The sequence below is a fragment of the Aquila chrysaetos genome, chromosome 10 (assembly GCF_900496995.4).
Source record: "Aquila chrysaetos chrysaetos chromosome 10, bAquChr1.4, whole genome shotgun sequence".
NCBI classification, from domain to species: domain Eukaryota; kingdom Metazoa; phylum Chordata; class Aves; order Accipitriformes; family Accipitridae; genus Aquila; species Aquila chrysaetos.
Genome location: NC_044013.1, coordinates 38,597,977 through 38,609,921, shown reverse-complemented (window position 1 = coordinate 38,609,921; position 11,945 = coordinate 38,597,977). Strand labels below are relative to the sequence as shown.

Below are 11,945 nucleotides of genomic sequence, written 5' to 3'. Positions count from 1 at the left end.
CTGCCGTGGCCCGCGCTGCCCCCCGGCCGCGGCCGCCGCGGGGGCCGAGCGGGGAGCGGGAGGAGGCGGCGAGAACCGACCTGCGCTCCCCGAGGAGGTGATTTTTCTTCCTCCTTCGGGGGAGAGCGGCCTTTGGCTTTCCGCGCTCAGTATTTCCTCTCCCGAAAGCCCCCGCAGGAGCAGGGCAGGGGCTCGCGGAGCCTGTCCGCGGCGCTCTCCGGTGCAGCGGACATCAATAATAATCCAAGACCGAGTTATTGCATAGAGGGGGACAAACACCAGGCACATGGCGATACTCCCCATACACTCGGAGGGGTGTCACAACACGCTCTTGCAGCAGCCTCCTGTCCAAAAGATAAAGCCGAGCCGGAGAAACGCAAAATACAAACGTGGCCAGGGCTGGAAGGAGCGGGGTGGCCTCTTGCCTCGGCACAGCGACGAGCTGCGGTTCACAGGGGCCAAAGTGCCGCTCCCGGTGCCCGTCTTCCCGGAGGGAAGCACATGTGGCCTGCTCTGACTGCGCTACCGGCTCAGACCGGACCTCCGGGGGATTAAAGACATTTTGACACCGTTTGATGTTTGGTATTGCGCGTTGCTGTATGGCGAGCTACTGCAGAACTGTGTGCCTGAAAAGATATATAAATAGTACTTTGGGGTTTCCTCTATTCAGTCAGATCTTTGCTAATTCCTTTTTTGAAGCAGGCGAGATGATAAGGAGTAACAAGCAGAATAGCTTACTCTGCAAAAATTGCATTGCAGTCCATAAAACGTTGAAAGTGTCCATCTCCGACAGCAGATTCCTGTCGATTCCCATTTAACTTTTCATTAGTATCTCATGTACGCATCTGCTTCCCAGCTCTGGCATTTCCTGTTGGAGACACAAGCTCCGAGTCTAGCACATAAAACTCATTTTCAGGGGAACCATCAGTGGTATGACTCTTTCATCCCATTCTGGGATCCTTTGCGTGAGAGATCAGATGATGCAAACTGTTGTGTAAGCCAAGCATGGTACAGCATCAAAAGGGCTCTGAGGAAAAGCAGAGTAAATTGGCTTCTCTTTCTTGGGGCTCATCTGCGCTGCACAGTCATTAGGAGGGGACAAGGAGGGAACGGGATTATCCATCAAAAAGATGCCCCAGATCTAATTAAACTGGAAGAGCCAAAAGACCTTGGTCATCAGGACGTTCTTAAACCAAAAGGGAGAAGGAACGTCAAGAGGGAATTTGGCTGTCTCAAAAGTGATCACTGTTACATAGGTTTAAGTCCTCAGTCTACAAATAAATTGCTCTGGATTTACACAAAGTAACTGAGCTCATTTCCCTTTTTAGCTGATAAAAGCCCAGTTGTCTGGAATTTCAACAAACCAATTGTAAAAGCAGCATGTGGCAGAAGACTGATGAGTCATCCACTCATTTTCTCAGCAGCCAGTAACAACAAAACCTTCTCATTTCCTTGGGCCAACCTAAGGGAGCTCTGCCTTCCGGATCCCTGGGTGAGCAAGTCCGCAGATTAGGGACCGACCTGCAAGAAGCCTCCTCCTCTTCCTCCTCAGCTCTGCCCTGTGGTCGTGCTTCCTGAGAGCTTCAGCCCCGGCACTCAAGAAGGTGGTTACTCAGGGGCTGTGGCTTTTGCCTTACAACACTCTCTGCAGTGGTTCCAGCCACGGAGAAAGAGTGCGGTTTCCTCCTGAAGATTGGCAGCAAATGGTTCCCCGTGAACTGGAAAGATGGAGCAGCTCAGTCTTTGCAGATTCCTCGCAGAGGGAACGAGGGATGACGCCACAGCAGGGAAGTTAAAACTGCTAATATTGTTTGGCAGCACTTCACAAGATCAAATCAGCACTTGGTTTTCCAGCAGAGCACTTCTAAGAAATCCCACTGGTGATGAAAGTTCCTAGGTAGACAAAAATATCAGAGGTTCAGGCTGTAGAGCAGCCACAGCAGAATACAGTCTTGAAAGAGAAGCAGATCTGGGAATACTGCTACGGAATGTCCCGTACTGGCCATCAGAGAGCATCTAAATCAGGCAAGAAACAGGCACCCAGATTAGCATCATCCTCAGTCATTTTTGTTTCCCAGAGGAAACAAAAACCCCTTGAAGTCCAGCCCGCCAGTGGCAGAGGCATGTTTTCTGTCCAGGAAAAGAACAAAGCCATGGGAACCTGGCAGATAATCTCTGCTATGATATAGTCTTACCCCGTGGCTGAGGCAGGAGACCGCCTTGCAAATTGGTTCAGTCGGGTAGAAAATGGAGTTTCATGAGTGAATGATGCAAAGCAAAGACTAATAGTATTAATTTCCCTGAGCTCTGCTAAGTGTGAAAGCTGAAAGCTACTAAACAGGACTCCCTAGATAGGAAACTGCAAGGACCAACATTTACGTAGAATTTAATACAGATAAGTCAGTTTTATCTCCTGCAGGGGACCTGTATTGCTAATTTACTGCCAAGTTTCTTTCACATTTCCTTTTATTTGGGACCATATTTCTCAGAGTAGGATAGCAACAGCCACACTAGTGTACTATCTTTAGTCTTCTAAGTCAAGATTGGTGACTGTAGGCACCCGCCAGTGCTGGATGTAACCCAGAGCGGCTAGGAAAGAGGGGGACCAGTGCTGATTGCTGGTAACAGACAGCTGCGCGTACTGCACTGCAGCGGTTTGGGGGGACTTTCATGCACAGTCCTAAGAGTTTCTACAGTCCCTGGCTGCTTTCTTCACAGCATAGGAAACATTGGCAAGTGCCTCGATGCTCTTGATTAAAGGTTAGACTTGCCCTCTTGGAATGTGGTTCCGTTTCTTGCACTCACTTCAAAAAGGGAGAGTTTAAAAGATCCAGGAGCAATTGTTAAAAGCGATTACTGTGGTTGTCTAAGCCTAATTTACTCACACTTCTGAAAGAGAAGTACGAGTGTAGCAGTATCAGTAAAAGCCCAGGATATGGTTCCTTGTTGCATCATTAGGAGCACAGACTCTCCGGGGGACTTCCCACAGCGCAGATGAAAAACACGAGGGGAATTACCATCTCAGAAATACATCCTCCTCCTCCTCCTCTGAGCCCAAAGGTTTCGGCAGACCTGACCATGAGTGTGGCATTGCTTTAGCCTTCTGCAGGGTTTACTGTCTCTGAGCTTCTGCCGTGGTGATCACAGGGATCTCATCCCGTTTCCAGTGCTCCCAGAAGGTGACTTTCCTCCCTCCCGGCTGCCAGCTCCTGTGGGTGGGTATCCAGTAGATGGCATCCGCACCCAACACTTGTGCTGGAGCTTCACCTTCCTGAAGGCTTCTCTTCCGCTTTATTTATCTCGGGGTCTGTTTCTCCGTTAATGCCTACTTCTCATTTGAATGTTTAATGCCCTCTAAGCAATTTATTTTAAAATTTCACAATATTCACTGGTTTAGTGCACCTTTCGCTATTTTTATTCCTTCCCAGGAATAAAGATCACTTATCGTTCCTCTGTGTTCAGTGGCATAGTGTGTGGTCTTTTACATAAGGACCATCAGAAAATAGAAATATTAACAAAATTATGAAAAAATACTTGAGATCTGTCCATCTCAACAGTGGAAAATATATGGGTATGGGCTGGGAGTCTAAGAAATCAGAGCACGTCGCATCTCCATAATATTTATAATTGGGAAAAATAGGTTTTGTGGGAGGGAACAGGAGTGCTGAGTAAGTTCAAGTAGCATTCCCTGACAGCCTCGCTTTCCAGCCCAGATATCTGGCAAGCGGAGGCAGTGGGTTTGGGTGTTACAGTCACTCTCCAACAATGGAAGTGTTGCAAAATATGTAGCACCACATATTAAAAAGGGATTAGGAGTGGGGAACCACAATGAGTAGGAAGACAGGGGCAGCCTTTGAGCAGAGCCTCAGGCACTGTTGCAGAAACATGTTTTCTGGAGCGGGATTACAGCTTTGTTGCAGGCATTGTTTGCCTGACAAACCAACCCATAGATACAATCCCCAGCTCCCACACGTCTGTGCAGATCCTGCTATGCCCCGGACTCCAAGACCAACCTTCAGACCTCACAACACTGCTGAATATAAATCAAGTTCTCACGTGCCAGTGAAAATGCAGGGGATTATGAGTTGTGCCCCCTACCCCTGCAGGCACCGAGGATAACCAAGTGGAACCCAAACTGCTGTGAAGTTTGGAGTCGGAGGTTAAGAGACCCAGTGGAAAAGAAACTTCTGCCCAATCTCTATCATGTTCTAAATCTTCTCTTCTCAGGTTTCTAAGGCTTGGATTACACCCAGGAATAGACTGGTGTTTATTAATTAATTCCCTTTGGGGCTGTTCAGAGTCATATTTAATAACAGTCTTATTCTGGGTTTGTTGGTCCAGTGTTGCCATAAGGATGACAAGCAGGAACCGGTGTGGTGGATTACTCTGGCTCTGGCCCATGGTCTGTGTAATCCAGCGTTGACAGTGCCCGATCCAAATACCTCAATCAACAGGGCTGGATCCTCTGCGTAGAGAGTTACGGAGTATCTGCCTCACTGAAGAGGTTCCTCCCAGTCTGAGTCATTAGTGGCTGCTTTACATTCTGGAACATGAGGTTTACGTCCCTCCTAAACGTAATGGAAAGGTGGATAATGCAACCCACAAAACTCTAGACCTCAGTAATTAGACACCCACAAGATAATTACGCCCTGTATAAAAAGAAAAGTTTAAAAAGTCATTGCGAAAGTAATTCTTATCAGTTTAAAAATCCTGCCTTTCAGTGCCTCTGGCCAAGTAACACCTTGCTTTTCTAGTCTCTCTTCCTTCAGCAGATCTCAAAGCCCATTGCAAAAGAGGACACTGCCATTGCCTTCACTTAAAAAACGTAAACCAGATGAACCTGAGCTCACCTTGCTGCCCGTCACACAGACCTGCCGCAAACCCGGGACAGATTTTGCTCAAGTCCCGCTTGATGCTGTACCTTGCATCATGACAAATCCACCATAGAACAGCTGTTACCTGACAGTCTTTTCCCTTACTCCCATTTCTAGACTAAGAAAATACCCCCAAACTCCATACTTTCATTCTTTACATCCTCACTTACTCTAAACACCTCCTTCTTCTCCTGGATTATCACTGCAATGCAGTGACCAGAGGGAGCGCAGACCTCCCTGCACTCTCCTGCCTTCGGCTCACGTCTTGGCAGGAGCACGAGCCGTTTCGCAGCCCGTTCCTTTGCCTCCCTCTCTATTTCAACTCAGCTTAATACCAAACCACAAAGATCACTTTACTCTTAGGAAGGACATTTTGATTGAAGTTTCTACTGGACCGTAAGCCAAGAGTTAGTCGAATGCTACAAGGACAGGACATATAACTTCCTAAAAATGGTGGAAGAAGCTAAATTTATTTCTTAAAATTTCTTAAATTGAGTTTGAAGGTAAAAAGTGAGTGAAAGGCTGGACACTAATTTCTAAAATATCAGTTTTCTAGAAGGCAGGCTGAGTACTGTCTCTTTAAGGGACTCTGGTAAACATACTTGTTTTTAACAGAAAATGATTCCCTGTTAGTTTTAAGGATAAACCAATGAACACAGAAAAAGTCATACTAAGAAACACTCAAAGGTGACCCATGTTTGCAACAGCCCCGCAAATAAATAGTGCTGTATGCTCCTGTGCTCTCTGCATACAGAGAGCCCTCACTGCCCACCTCTGCGCTGCTGAGCTGGGCCACTGCGTCTACAGGCAAAGAAAACACCGAGGACGTGTACCAGGCTCCTCCTGCTCATGAAATGCACTTTATGGCTCTGCTGAGCTCGATCCTGACGAGTGACGTGCCCTGTGTCTGCGGGGACACTGACAGCGGTGAGAACACGGTCTGGGGGCTGCGAGGACCCCATCCTTTGCAACCATGTCACCACCATCCTTCTGAAGTATAAGCAGGCAATTTCAGACACTGTTTTCTCCGTAGCCAAGTGCTTCAGTACCCTCCGCAGACACGCAGCTGTGCACACAGCTGTCCCAGCAGTGGAGGGGACCCTCGCTTTACGTTGTGGCGTGCCCAGGGGCTGAGCTAACCACAGGAGTACCCTGGGGTACACACCAGTGAGCAGGACAGTGTCTGCTCTCTCCTCTGCCAACATGCAGTTCAAAGGCTGAATCCGTGCATTTTCTCATTTTCCAGGCAAAGGAGGACAGGGCGACAGAGCTTCGGGTAGGAAGAGGCAAATCAGAGTCTACTCCTGCTCTAAGGTAATCTAGGATAAACTTCCTATGGCTTGAAACAGTGTCATGAACACCCAGAAAGCTGAGAGGGAAAAGGTATTATTTTTGGCTGAAGGTCTTTATAGCTGATGCAGGAAGTCTCTCATTAGTTACTCATTGCCTCGGCAAGTCTCATAAAACAGCCAGCAGAGCCCAGCAAATACTTTTCTTCAATGTTCTGGGAGCTCAGAAAGCCAGGAATTGAACGAGGCCTTGAACCCATTTTATGGACTCACTTCTTACTAGCTACCATAAAATATGAAAATTTAGACCTTATAAATACAGTGGGGAAAGAGCTGTGCATTCCTTAGCAGAAGCAGCCTCTTCAGAGACCTTCCCAAGGTAAGTCCGGTGCTACACAACCCAGAGACGGGTTCCCCTGATAGACAGGTGATTGCAGACAACGAACTCATGCAACAGGGATTAAAGACGTAAAACTCCCTCGATTCTGCTCTGAACTGGAAAAGGCCCTGCAACAAATCAGCTTAGTTTATTCCCTGGTGACCCTGTCCCCCTCTGTGAGGGCTCTCCCCAGGGTGTCTTGAGGGCAGCAAGCAATTAATCCGGTGAGCCCCGAGCAGAAGCAGCAACGCTGTGACCCCTCTCCGACAGACACCAACCAGCTGGGCCCCTCCGAGATGGCACAGAGAAGCAGCCTCGCAGTCCCCTATGAAGTGCCTGTCCTTGCCGTTTGCTTTTTGGCGCGCGTAGTCACAGGTAAGCAACGGAAAAAATCCGTCATGGCTTTGTCCAAGCTCCATCACGCCAACATGCGAAACTGTCCGGGGTTGGGCAGTGCCGGGGTGATGTGCCACACAGGCATCCCAGCTTTCAGATGTTCTGGAGGTCATCTCCTGAGGACCGTCTGAAAACTGGTCTCTGATTTTGAGAGTAGCAGAAAAGGGAATGGGGAAGCTTCAGTGTTTTCCAACATTATTGCAGCAGCTGCACAGGGATGACGAGGCCACCGTTTTCAAACCTGCTCTAAGCTGTGAAAAGTGTGATGGCTTTGGCCACCTGGGAACACCAGGGAAGAGACAGGGAGCTTCAGACTTCTTATATTCACAGGACTAGAGTGCCTTTATATTCTGAGCTGTATTTTTAGTTCATTAATCTACAACACAGGCTACAGTAGCGAGTTTCAGCCTGTTACAAAAATTTATTTCCCGTACTGGTTCCTCACTTTTAGTATGTCCTGAGGTTTGTACGTTAGACAAACTGCAGCTCTCCAACAGCTGGACTCAGACTGGCCAGGGTACGGCTGAGGAGCTGATTAACTAATTTATATTCCCAAGCGCATTCAGCTCCAACCAAAAACCAGTGTATCAAACTGTGGGCACAAAACCAGAGGGCACAGGTATGCTGCAACTGTGATTTGCAGCAAGAGGGTGAGCAAGACTGGCGGGATGGGGATGATCTTTTGCTGTGTGCGTCACATGGTCACTGCTGGTTTTCAGACCTTTTTGTATTACAGGTCAGGCTTTGGCATTCTTGCAGTCCGTTGCAAAAGCCCGACTTTGATTTTAAATAACTGTGAAGGGAGCTTTGTGATGAAGACAACTTCTTGTCTCAAAAACTAAAGTCCCACCTGAAAACACCTGTTAGACTGAAGCCTGAAACTCTCAGTCCCTCCTCCAAGGTCGAGGCCTGGAGAAGCTAGCAGGGCAGCTTTTGTAGAAAGGGTACAGCTTAGGATGCTTAGTGCCCTCGTTCTCCTTTTCCAGGTTTGGAGTTGTCTGTGAATAACCACGCTGCTGACTTCTCCCTGTCTACATCAGCTGGCCCTCCTGTCTCCCTGTCCTGCCTAGTACAGAACAGCAGCCAGGCTGAGGAGCTGCTCTGGTATCGAGGAGACGGCAAAGTGGATCTGAAAGATGGGAATAAAGTGAATGTCAGTAACATCTGCATATCCCCAGTCACCGAGTCTGACAACGGAGTCACCTTCACATGCAAGCTGGCACGGGACAAGTCTGTCCAGGTGTCTGTGATCCTGGATGTCCAGTGTGAGTTGCAGTGGTGGATATTTGTGCAGAATGGCTGGGGTGGGACGAAATAATGGGCTGAGCACCTCGGTGCCTGGGCGATAGCTGAAGGCGGGGTGTTTTGCACCCTTGTACGCTGTCTTCACCAAGAAAAAATGCGTTTATGAGGAGATAACTCACGTGACAAGACACTCCCTTTCCACAGTGGTGCTTATGGCCTGATCTAATGCCTCTTTTATAGGGAGTGGGTGGGCCCTTAATTAAGAAGATGTTCTGGATATGTCCCTGCCTCCACCTAGATTCTTTCCCAAGGATGCAAGTCAGGGCAGAGGAGTTGCCATCTCTGCCACTGATTGCCCTGCTGATTCCCGGGGATCATGAAAGGCTGCACAACTGTGGTGTGTTACACCACTGAACAAGGTGCACAAGGGATGTGTAAAGGGAACTTACTTTGCATTAAATGGTGAGCAGCATTATTAGTGACCTGTTGAACTGCATTACTGTGAACAGTTCCTCCCCAGCTGACTGGAGAAGAGTCCCTCCAAATCGAAGAAGACAAAGATGTTACTCTGACCTGCAATGCCAAATCCAACCCTCAAGCCCAAACAGCTTGGTATAAGAACAAGAACACCTTGATCCTACAGCAAAATCGTTACCAGCTGTACCAGACTAGTGAGGTCTTTCAGCTCTCTATCAAAACAGTACAGAAGTCTGACAACGGGACCTACACCTGTGTGGTGAAATCTGCTTTGGGAGAGGGGAGAAAGGATTTCCACCTGATAGTTGAAGGTAACAAGGCTGCTGCCAAACAGTAAGATTTACAAATAACTCTCCATCCTCTTTTATTATGATAGCAATCAATTTCCATTAAGGAGTGTAAGTGGAATGTGGTAAATTCCCCACGTTAACTTTTGAGGGCACAGCGACAGCAAGGAGCATTCCTTGCACCTGTGCCTGGCACCACAGCACCAGGAAGGGCCTTTCCTGCTCTACCTGTTATTCAAAGGCATTTGGCAAGCGTGACCTGAGGCAGGCTCATCCCACTGTCTCACTTCCCACGCTGACAGGGCAAATTCAAGTGTGGTTTAAAGCACCTTAGGTCTTACTTGAAGCTTCTTACTCCGACCATAGTATTCTGTCATGCCTAAAGAGCTGCATAAGGCAAGAGAAGTTGTCCTCCAGAAGTGACTATGGCCCTGCAGACAACAGGGAGGTGGAAGCCTTGCTGGGGCTGGATGCTCAGGTCTCAGACAGGTGACGCTAGGTGAGGTGACCCACCAGGCATCCATTTCCCACCCAGTGTCCAGGCCCCTCTCATTTCTGCACTCTCAGAACAGGGAGGAAAGCAATGTTAGCTGTATCAGTGATACTTCTGGACAACCTTATTTCCATGCATAAGAGTGCCTTGGGGATCTTCTTCAGGGACCAATGTTTCAATTCTTCCTTCAGTTCACTAAAATACAGGTTTGGCTCCCTTCTTTCCGGGGGACTAATGCACACAGTCAGTCTGCAGACAGCAGAGAGGGCACAGTTCAAATCAGCAGTGACAGCCATGGGAAAAGAATTATGTCTTTCCACAGTTCCGTGAAATGTTCTGGTTTATATGACTGTACTAATCTATCACGTATTCAACCTCCCCTCTCTCTCTTGACAGATAAAAAACCTGTTTTTCCCAAGGAGGCTGTTATTGCTGCTGCCGTGGTGGTTACACTCACGGTACTTTTTGGAATTGTGGCTCGAAAAGATAAAATTTTTAAGGTATGGAAAGCTCTAATTTCTTAGGAAAAAAATAGTATTTTTTTGTTGCAATGCTCTGGGGTTTTCTACCTTTTCTATTCTACTTTGTAGTGTGTTCCTATCCACTGTTAAAGAACTGCTACATACTACCTCCTGCCCTAGAATTACCAGTAGATTAATCAAATATTAGATACTTTTAAGGTGGAAGGCATTACACACTTGCAAAATATTCATACAAATATCCCTATGGCCGGGAAATACAAAAGATAACAAGACTGTTTCTTTATTTGCAGTGCTTCAAAAGATCAAGTGAAACAGCTCTGTAAGTATTTGGCTTCATGCAACTTCCAAACGAATCCCCTTCTTTAAGCCTTGGCAGAACCTGGGAAACAAAAAAACACTCAGCACGCTAAACCCAGCCATGCTGAGTTACCCGAGCTCTTGTTCTGGCTGGCTAACACGAGCCCGCACCTTCTCTCCCATCGGAGAGGGGTCCATGGGAACACGGCAGGACACACGCAGATCCTGCCCCAGGCACGGCACGGCTCCTGCCCTCTCCCCGGCCATCCCAGGGTCCTGGCTACGCCCGTGTGGAGGCAGTGGGGAACAAACATAATGGCGTATCCCCAGCCTGCCGAAAGCTTCCTGGAGCTGAATGCAGCCCAGGTCAATTCAACTCACTTGTTGGGTTTTTTCCCCTAGTAGGTGATTTTTCATGTCTTTTTTTCATCTTGCTGCAGGTAAAGACCACAAGGTTCCTGTGCACAGCCAGAAAACAACATTTCTAGTGTTGGAACTAAGCTCTTGAATGAGATGATGAGATAAAGCACTGAAACAAGTTTTTTGGGGTCAAGTTTATATGGTCTTTTCAAAATATAAGTGTTTGTTTGTGCCTGTCCATTCTAACCTACTGCTTAGAGCACCGATCACGGGGATGGGCTGCCTGAGCTGTTGCCAGATCTTGCCCTCTATGCTTATTCCTACAAGGTATGCACGTGCAGTCAGGCATGCGGGTTGTGGATCAGTCTACAGAGGAATCCGTACCGGGTCACCACAGACTGCGATGTTGGTGCACGCAAATAAAGCGGGGTGTTGAGCTGGCAGCCGCTTTCCTGGCCCCGTCCTACAGTGCCATTCCACAGGGGTTTAGGGGTGGCGGCCACCCAACTTGCTGCCCCTGCCTGGTAATCCTATGGGCATCTCCGCTTCTGTTGGCCAGGGTGAAAGCTGCCTGGCATTTTGCGCTGCTGTTCCACCTCCCGTCTCCCTTGGCCGAGAGCAGACCCCAGGGCTCGGAGCAGCCCCAAGTGCTCAATACACAGTGGAAATTTCAGTGTGAATGCTCCAGCACTGCCACGGCAGGAAAACCTATCCCGCCCCCAGCAAATATGCAACTCAAGCATTTTTCTGAAGGTCCTGGCAAACTGTTAAGGCCTCATCGTGTCTTGGAATGGTAGATTACTAATGCCATCAATGAACACCGTGTGCCGTAAATCTATTTGAGCCTGCGATGCGCAAATACTCTTCTCGGAGGAGCAGGGCTGTTACTCAACAGGAGGCCTCCGCAGCGTGACCTGGAGCGTGTCCTTGACTGACGTCTGCCTGTGCTCAGGGAGGGCCGCCACCCCGCCATGTCGGTGCCAGCTCACGCTCCCAGGTGCCCGGTCTCGACACACGTAGAGGGGGTGACGGAGAACCGCAGAGCAGGGTGTGACACCGCGGGGCTACAGCCCCGGGGGCAGCGGGACAGGGGATACCCCACCGCCGCCTGCCTCCCTCCCTCACCCACGCGGCCCTGAGGGAAGGCGGCTGCCATAAGCCGCCCGCCAGCACTGCAGCTCCTCAGGGCAAGGAGGAGGCGGCGGCCGGCGGGAGCGCCGCGCGGTGCCTCAGGCGACGCCGCCGAACGTTCTCGAACCGGGGGCGGCGGGGTGAGGGGCGGGGGGGGGGGGGGGGGGCGGTGGTGTGCGTGCGCGTGAGGCGATGGAGCAACCGCCGCTAGCTTGTCCCTCGCGGCGCGCCGTCC

General features: G+C 49.3%; 1 protein-coding gene across 2 annotated transcripts; it reads left to right on the top strand.

The window, feature by feature from the left end:
- The first annotated feature begins 5,985 nt into the window (after nt 1–5,985).
- TMIGD1 (transmembrane and immunoglobulin domain containing 1) lies at nt 5,986–10,758 on the top strand. Of its 2 annotated transcripts, XM_030028858.2 has the most exons (7): nt 5,986–6,542; nt 6,813–6,917; nt 7,925–8,203; nt 8,693–8,971; nt 9,837–9,940; nt 10,213–10,241; nt 10,660–10,758. In XM_030028858.2, the coding sequence occupies exons 2-7, from the start codon at nt 6,839–6,841 to the stop codon at nt 10,661–10,663; spliced, it is 774 nt and encodes a 257-aa protein (XP_029884718.1). In that variant the 5' UTR covers nt 5,986–6,542; nt 6,813–6,838; the 3' UTR covers nt 10,664–10,758. The 2 variants fall into 2 exon arrangements, with proteins under 2 accessions (XP_029884718.1, XP_040982688.1); XM_041126754.1 differs by lacking the exons at nt 5,986–6,542; nt 10,660–10,758 and having other exon boundaries at nt 6,684–6,917; nt 10,213–10,255.
- Nucleotides 10,759–11,945: the final 1,187 nt, after the last annotated feature.